Below are 9,334 nucleotides of genomic sequence, written 5' to 3' on the forward strand. Positions count from 1 at the left end.
ATGCGTATGATACTTATATGAATAATTTCCAACCCCGAGTCTTTGTTTGCTCTTTGATTGGGCAGGGTCCGTCAAAAAAAGGCAACGGTGGTGAGGGCAACAGCGGTGGACAGACGGATGATGGGGCATCGAAGAGCTTTTGAAGGGGCAGAGCACACCAATCGACGCATGGTGTTGGATTATATATGTGATGATTGTAATAATCGTAGGACTGAACAGTATTTTGAAATGTTATTGTAATGATGTTTTAAAATGTTTCGGTTGAAACTGGTAATTGTAGGATGTGTATGAACTGTTTAATACTGGTAAGGCAAACATGCAACTGTGATGTGTAGGATGTGTATGAACTGTGATGTGTAGCAGTCGACTTGTTAATGCTTTAACTCAGGTTCGTTAGCTAAAGGATGTGCAGGATGTGATCTTGTTAATGTTTTAAAATGCTATGGTTGAAACTGATAATTGTAGGATGTGTATGATGTGTTTAATTTATGCATGTTGTGCTTTGTCAATGTAGTGTACTTTGATTTCTAAGGATATGTACATGTGTACAAAGTATGCATGCTGTGCTTTGTGCATTGAAGGCATAGGGCTTTGGGTAGTGGATTAATCATGGAAATTGTTGGTGTGTAATAAATCAAAATTTATGCGTACAATGGGTACGCAAACAACAATATATATTTTATCCAACAATTATATGGCCCTATTTCCGTTGGAATACCGAGGGAAATAAGTGCAACTATCTATCAGAACCTTCTCGCCTATCTATTGCAACTATCTGCTGTCCATTCTCTCTTTGTGTGAAAACCTTGTCGCCGTTCTCAGCTTGCGATTGAAAACCCATCGCCTCTAACCCTATTTAGGTCGCCGTTCTGTGAGACCTGATAAACCCCATCGCCATTTCTCTCTTCAGGAGAACTTTCGATCACCCTGTCCCACCATCTTACCTTCTGTTGTGGTCTCATCCTCTTTGGTTACTGCATTTAGGTAGGTAACACTCACTCTATCTCCACTCTCAATAATATCAAGAGAAAAAAAGAGGAAATAAGGAAACAAATCTGTTTTTCTAGGACTAGAAAATAACCATTTGTGACTTTTTCCACTGTGACAGTAACTTGAATTTTTCCACTGTGACAGTAAGTTACAATCCATGCACCAGTGAGCCATTTTAATGAATCAAACAACATAAAGTACTCATTTTAGAATACCATAACAGTATCAATGGTGAAACTACTCACTGTTTTGTGAAGAATGAAAACTTCAACCCAAGTAAAATATATACCCACTGTCATGTGAATCAAACGCCAAGCCTTCATGTCACTCTCTATGTTATTGTACAGTTATTTAATGAACTTGAATTAATTTGTCAAGGTTACATCGAATGGCCACTGATAGGGGATGGATGTACAATGGCCGATCAAATACGGGAGGAACTCTTCAACCCGAATTCATGGCAGGTGTTGACGAATTCATCGCTTCTGCTTTGACCCATCCTTCTGTTGTGAGTGTTGATGCAAGTGGAAATAAATGTATCCCGTGTCCATGTGAAAGATGTGACAATCTATACAACAAGGATATAGAAACCGTTCAACTGCATCTTTATCAACATGGCTTTTGCAGTGTATATGCTGTTTGGTACAAACACGGGGAGCCACATCCGAATTCAGCTAACAACCAACCTCAAAGTCCACCACCATCGAATAATGCCGCTGATCGAATGAGTGACATGGTGAGGGATGCCGCTGGTCAAGAATTCAATTGGAATGAGGAGGAACCGGCTGGAGCGGCTAAGCAATTCTTCGACATGATGGCAGCATCAAAGAAACCACTATGGAAGTTTAACGCAACGGGTGAAATGAAATGCGAAAAACACACCGTATTGTCGGTTGTGTCACGTACCATGGCTGTCAAGTCTAAACACCAAATGAGCCAAAAGGCATTTAATGATGTGTTAGAAGTTATGAAGGAAACGCTTCCGCCGGGTGAAGAAATGCCCGAAAATTGGTACCAAGCGAGGCGTTTGGCTGATGGATTGGGCATGGAGGCTCAAAAAATAGATGTATGTCCCAACTTTTGCATGCTATATTACAGTGAGGATAACAAGAAGAAGACACGGTGTGATGTATGTCTTGAACCAAGGTATAAGCCTCCCGGACCTAATAAAAAGGCTATGCCCGTTGCACAAAAGCAAGTTCGCTATCTACCTATCACACCACGAATGCAAAGGATGTACATGACTGCATCATCTGCGAAGAATATGAGATGGCACAAGGAAGGTGTGCGTCATAAAGCACCGATGATGGAGCACCCGGCGGATGCCGAGGCTTGGAAGCATTTTGCTGAAAAACATCCCACCTTCGCAGATGAGGTTAGAAATGTTTGGTTGGGGCTCACAACGGATGGATTCATGCCGTTCAACTCGAGTGCAGCTCCATATTCGTGTTGGCCGGTATTTGTTTTTCCGTATAACCTACCACCTGGGATGATAATGAAAGAGGAGAGCATGTTTCTCGCGCTACTCATTCCGGGACCAAAGCATCCAGGCCGGGATATTGATATATGTCTCGAACCTTTAATCGACGAATTGAACCGTTTGTGGTTAACTGGAGCACATACATGGGATGGGTATAAAAAAGAGAATTTTCAAATGCATGCACAACTACTTTGGACGGTGAGTGATTACCCGGCTTATGAGATGCTATGTGGTTGGGGTACAAAAGGCCGGTTGGGGTGTTTTTATTGCATGGAGAAGACAAAAGCTTTTCAACTTCAGTATGGTGGAAAAGCAACTTGGTTCGATGGTACAAGGTGCATGTTACCTCGGGATCACCCATTCCGTCGAGATAAGAAGAATTTCATAAAAGGTAGAGTCGAGAATGATCCGCCACCACCGAGATTGACAGGAGAGCAGCTGCTCGACATAGTGAGTTTGATCCCGCCTATTAAATGGGGTAAAGATGCACCATTATTTCAGATTGAGGGTTATGGTGTTACCCACCATTGGCAAAAGAAGAGTATCTTTTGGAGTTTACCCTATTGGAAAGACAATTTGTTGCAACACAATTTGGATATGATGCATTTGGAGAAGAATTTCACTGAAAACTTGCTATACACGCTTTTAAGCATAGGTGGCAGAACAAAGGATAATGAAAAAGCAAGGAAAGATTTGGCTATATATTGTGATCGTCCCACCCAGCACCTAATCCCGGTGGATGGCCACCCGGGAAAGATGCATAAACCAAAGGCCCCCTTCGCACTCTCTCCATCTGATAAGGTGATTGTTTTAAAATGGCTCAAGGATGTAGTAAGATTTCCAGATGGCTACGCATCCAATTGGTCAAGGTTGGTTAATCTAAACACTAACACCTTTGTTGGACTTAAAAGTCATGATCTACACGTGTTCATGGAGCGCCTCCTCCCCGTCGCATTTCGAGACTTTGTCCCGGATGCTGTATGGGATGTTTTATGTGAGATTTCAGCCTTCTTTCGAGAGATTTGTGCGAAGGAAATTGATCCAAACCGTCTTGCAACATTAGAAGATGATTTCATTGTCACAATGTGCAAGGCCGAAAAAATTTTCCCACCGGGTTTCTTCAATTCCATGGAGCATCTTGCGTTGCATGTAGCATACGAGGCTAGAATGGGTGGGCCAGTATTGGCCCGTTGGATGTTTGCATGTGAAAGGTTCGTGTGGTTTGTAATTTCTTCTTATTTTACATAAATGAACACTAAACTTACCTATAGCTTCTATTTCTAAACCATAATAGTTTATCAAGGCGCTAACACTAAACAATTGTTGCATTTACAGGCGTAACAAAGAACAACGGATGAGAGTCACAAACAAGGCACGGGTTGAGGGCTCGATCGTAGAGGCTACAATTGCCAAAGAAATTGGTACATTTTCCAAAGACTACTTTGCAGTAAATTCTAACATTGGCCAAGGAGTTGAAACAAGTAGACGTTTGGCGGGACAACTTTCGATATTCGATACTCCGACCCGTTGCATTGGCAGGAAAAGACGAAGGCCTCTCTCTGAAACAGATTTTGATGCGGCACACGCTTATGTCATCCTCAATTGTCCGGAGATCTGTGAGAAGTACATGGGGTACAATCTTATAGATTTGTTTTTGATGATTTGAAAATTCTATTCTAAAACATATCAAAATCTAATATATTGACATATTATAATACGCAGAGAGTTTGATACATGCATGCTTAACACCGGAGTAGCCACAAGCTCGGTAGATCTCCCAAAAATTCGTCAAGAGGGCTTTGCAACTTGGTTACGTAAAAAGGTAATAAATTCTCGTGAGGAAGGCGATTACTACATACGAATGGCGGGAATGAAGCCGAGCAAAGAAGCTTACTTCTATGAAGGTTGTGAAGTCAACGGGTATCGATTTCACACACAAAAGTATGGGCAAACCATGTCAACTAAAAGTAGCGGGGTTTGCATTAAAGGAGAGTGGGATGCAAACAACACACAAATCGATTACTATGGAATTCTCCAAGATGTCATTGAGCTACAATATGATGCCCACACGGTAATTCTCTTTAGGTGTGATTGGTTTGACATAATAAACGGTGTCAAGGTGGACCGCAAACATGGTATTGTTGAGGTTAAGCATACTTCTCGTCTTACAAATTACGAGCCGTTTGTGTTAGCGGCTCAAGCAACACAAGTATACTACCTACCTTATCCATCGCAAAAGGCCGAAAGACGCCAATGGTGGGTGGCAATGAAAACAAGCCCCAAGTCAAGGTTTCGTTCCGAAGGAGATGATACAAACATTGAATTTTACCAGGAGGAAAGACCGGATAATCCAATTGAACCAACAATTGGGGAAGACATTGATTGGGATGGTATGATCATTCGAGAAAACGAGTTGGAGCTAGTGATAGATACGACGACCCTTCCGTCGGCAACATCAAATGAACCGCCGAGTTTGGCGAGGGACGAAAACAACATAGATGAGGATGAGAATGATGATGACATGGAGCAAAATGACGACATAGAGCACGATGATGGCATGGAGCAAGATGATGAAGTTGACCTAAACTCCGATGATCCCGATGAAGACTACTAATTGGTAAATCAACACACATATGTTTTATATTTTTCATTTCACATTACTTTACACTTTATTAATCCGGTGTGCTTCATTTTCATCGAAGCCTTTTCTAACCTTGTTCTCTTATTTTTTGTTTGTAACAGGTACATGTTGTCATTTGTCAAAGGGAGATATCATGTTTGTCAAAAAAAATTGTATCTAAATTATATATGTTTGCACTAACAAAGACCTAATTAACATTTATGTTTTCAATCAAATGTTTCCTTCTATACAACTCAATTAAATAATGCTTGCTATTGTAATTTAATTTGGATAAACAATCAAAGGGGCATCTCAAATAAACAGAAACTTTTCTGTCTCCAGGAACTAAATTTTTCCAACGATGCTCTCATGGAAAACAAAATATGATATTATTATTCTGTTATTTAGTAATATTTTTATATAATTTAGCATTATTAATTGAAATTGTGGGTATTTATTGTACTAGTCTTATTGTTGTCATTTTTTTGTTTTCATTATTCAAAGGGGCATCTCAAATAAACAAAAACGTTTCTGTCTTCAGGAGCTAAATTTTTTCAACGGTAGCCTCATGGAAATATTATGTCTAACTATAAAATAATATAAACTGAATCAATAAAACATTTCCAAGGGTGTGCTCCAGCATTTTCATGGGCCTCAGCATAAAATAATATAAACTGAATCAACAAAGTATTTTCAAGGGTATTGTGCTCTAGCATTTCCATGAGCCTCACTATAAAATAATATAAACAAACTTACCAAAACATTTTCAAGGGTAGTCCCTTGAAAATAATATGGGCTCTCAATAAAATATAATATTCGTTCTGTTTAGTGGGTCATGGGTCATGCAAAAGTATTTCCAAGGGTGGATAGCAAACATTTTCAAGGGTTGGCATCAGGGATTTCCATGCGCTACTATTTTCAAGGGACTACCCTTGAAAATGGTTAGATGTGTCAGCAAACCCGATTTTATTTCCAAGGGCCCTTCCTACCCTTGAAAATACAGATGCTACCCTTGAAAAAAGCGAAAATTCTAGTAGTGCACGGAGTGTTTTATTTACAGTTCTGAAAGAAACAAATTTTTCATATAAATTGTCTTACTTTGAAAAAATAAATTATTTCTTCAATTGTATTATTTTTTTTAAATCTTCACAGAAGAAGTGAAGTCGTGAGGAGAGATCGAAAATCTTGACTGTTTGACAAGAACTGCATAAGAACTTCATTCTTTCCATACACACCAAAGCTGGCAGAATCAACACTGCACAAGAACTGTTTGACAAAATGCCCCAGAGAGACAAGGTCTCGTGGACCACCATGATTGTCGGGTTCAAACGATTGGGTCGGTTCAGAGAAATTATTGATTCGTTTCTGCCTTTCTGGGAATGGTAAGGGCTGGTATTGTCCCAACCTGGTTCACTTTTACCAATGTTCTCTCTTCATGTGCTACTCTGGAGGCAGCTTGTATCAGTCAGAAGGTCCATTCCTATGTGGTTAAACAAGGATTCAGTAACTGTGTAAGGTTGGTATGGCACAAAAAATCGTAGACAGGTGCATGACATGTGACGTAAATTTAATTTCACTTACCGCTCTTTTAGAGGGCTATGTTAAAATTGGCAATGTGACTGCAGCTAGAAATATTTTTGACATGATGAAATATCATGATGTGGTAGCATGGATGGCCATGATTGTTGGGTACGATCAAAACAGGTTTAATTCTGAGGCAATGGATCCTTTCCGGATAATGCTAAAAGAAGGCACAAAACCTAATTGTTGTACTCTATCATCTATTTTAAGTGTTTGTGCAACCCTATCAGCAATGGAGAAAGGGAAGCAAATCCATTGTTGGGTTCTAATGTGGCTTTATCAATGTATGCTTGATGTGGTAACGTTACATCGGCAAGACAGGTATTTGGCAAAATTTGATTAAGGAACCAAACTGTTACTTGGACCTCTATGGTGGTTGCATTGGCACAACATGGCATGGCAAAAGATGTCCTCTAACTGTTTGATGAAATGATCAAGCTAGGAAAGCAACCCGATCACATTACGTGTGTAGGTATGTACTCATTTAGGTTTGGTACAGAATGGGAAGAGGTATTTTGAACAAATACAAAATGAGCACAAGATTGTACCGACCATGTGCCATTACACATGTATGATAGATTAATTGTCTCGTGCCGGGAAGTTTCAAGAAACCGAGGACTTCATTGAAAAATTCCAGTCGAACCAGATTAAATTGCTTGGGGTTCTCTTTTAGGTGCTTGTAGGGCCCACAAAAGTGCTGACATGGCTAAAATTAAAGGCGGCGGAAGCCGGAAAGGCTGCAAGCCATTGATCCGTTGAGTAGTGATGCTTATATATTCCACCTTAGCGAATAAGTATTCCACTTTTGGGGAATGGAATAAAGAAGCTAAAGTTTGGCAAAGAATGAGGAATCAAGGAATTAAAAAGGAATTGAAGAGAAACAAGGTGTTAGTTTATTTATAAAATCAAAACTTGAAGTAGATGATATTTTGCATCCTCAAATGATACAAAATTAGTTTTACATGAAATCGATTGTTCCTGAGATTCAGTGCAACTAAGTCGTTTTTCAATTTTCAAAGTTCAAAACATCGATTCGGTTCAAGTTATCTCTATATTAAAATGTGCTTAGAGGCCAAATTTTATATTTTTTTGAATTTTTTTAATATTTATTAAGCCACATTGAAAATCGTTGATTCGATGGTGGCTTCTAGTTTTAATATTTTCTTAAGCCACCACTGAATCAGCGATTTTCAAAATAGCTTAATAAATAGTAAAAAAATTCAGAAAAAAATGTAAAATTTAGTCTCCAAGCACATTTTAATATAGAAATCAACTTGAACGGTTCGGATCAACGTTTATGACACACCAAGAAATCATTTTACTGTCTTCACAACCTACCAAAAGTTATTTAAAAGCATCTATCATTTTACTATCGGCTTTCAAAAACAGTAGGGTATCATTTGCAAAATGCAGATATAACACTGATTTTATATATATAAAAAAAAAGTCACATGATATACTAAATGAATCGAGCTAATTGAGATTTTTTTGAAAATTTTTTAGTCAATTAATACATCGGCACTACTACCAGAACTGTTAGTTCTATCGGGGAAAAAAGCTGAGCACTAGCAGTATTTCCACCGATAGATACCAACACCATAGAACACTAGTTTCCCTCACTACCGATAGAATTAGAGGGGTAGTTATCATAACGGTGGTTACCTCTTATCCTACAGAAGAAACTGTAATCAAATTAAAATAAAAAAATAATTCAAATGCATCAAGAGACCCAAAGTTGATCAGAACATATTTGAAAACTTGATCAAATGCATTCAGAATAGGTCCCGAGACAAATAATCGGTTTGTCTAACCAAGAGAGATGCAATGAAAGGCAAGGACACATTACCAAACCTCGGCTCGTAAAGTCGGTAATTTCAGTTAGCATATATTTTCTTTCAAATTTACTAATTATGTCATGAAATGAAGTTTTAATTCTGCAATTGGATTTAGTGTAATAAAAAGGAGAATCTTTTAGAAATACCTTCTCTATGATATCAAACTGCGCATTACAATTCATCCACGTGCGGAGCGCGTGCTGTCCTTTGTTGTATCGGATGCTGACAACTGGTCGGAGGCAGTGACTGCACTGGTGCTGAAAATTATAATGGGCTTATACTGGGCCTATGTCAGTAGTTAGTTTCAAATGAACTTGGAAAATAATTGGGCTTCTTCAATTTGGGTTTTTTATAAAGGAAATGGTCAGCTTTAAACGACCTCATTCTGACTTAATTAGCTTCTTCAATTTCACCTCATTCTGACTCTATCGTTTCCTAATGAAATTTTGCCAAAAAAACAGATTATCAATTTTTCAAGAACTATTGTTTTTGTTGCGTAAAAGAAAAGAAGAAAAAATAGAAAATAGAAAACAGAAATGAAATGTTTCTTTAATTCATCTAATGACGAATGCCAAGTACAAATTTTAGCTTATATATCCCCTCAACTAACCAAGCAATCTATATATTCAACTGCAATTAAAAAAAAAAAACTTGATACATCACCTTCAGTTGGTGCTTTCCTACTTTTTTTTTCTAGTTCTTTCTCTAATAATTCCGTACAATTGTTAGACCCTTATTGGGCCTCATTAATTCCCAGATTGATACATCTGCAGCCTTCAAAGATTCTAAAAGTACCAAAACTAATCACGTGGAATGGAACGCTCTTCC

At 38.5% G+C, this 9,334-nt stretch overlaps 1 protein-coding gene across 1 annotated transcript; it reads left to right on the forward strand.

Annotated features, from left to right (window-relative positions):
* The first annotated feature begins 1,378 nt into the window (after positions 1–1,378).
* LOC144560182 (uncharacterized) lies at positions 1,379–5,084 on the forward strand. Its single transcript, XM_078309365.1, has 3 exons — positions 1,379–3,681; positions 3,806–4,102; positions 4,193–5,084. Exons 1-3 carry the CDS (start codon positions 1,379–1,381, stop codon positions 5,082–5,084), a joined length of 3,492 nt encoding a protein of 1,163 aa, XP_078165491.1.
* The last annotated feature ends 4,250 nt before the right edge of the window (positions 5,085–9,334 follow it).

Source organism: Carex rostrata, chromosome 10 (genome assembly GCF_964058835.1).
Source record: "Carex rostrata chromosome 10, lpCarRost1.2, whole genome shotgun sequence".
Taxonomy (NCBI): domain Eukaryota; kingdom Viridiplantae; phylum Streptophyta; class Magnoliopsida; order Poales; family Cyperaceae; genus Carex; species Carex rostrata.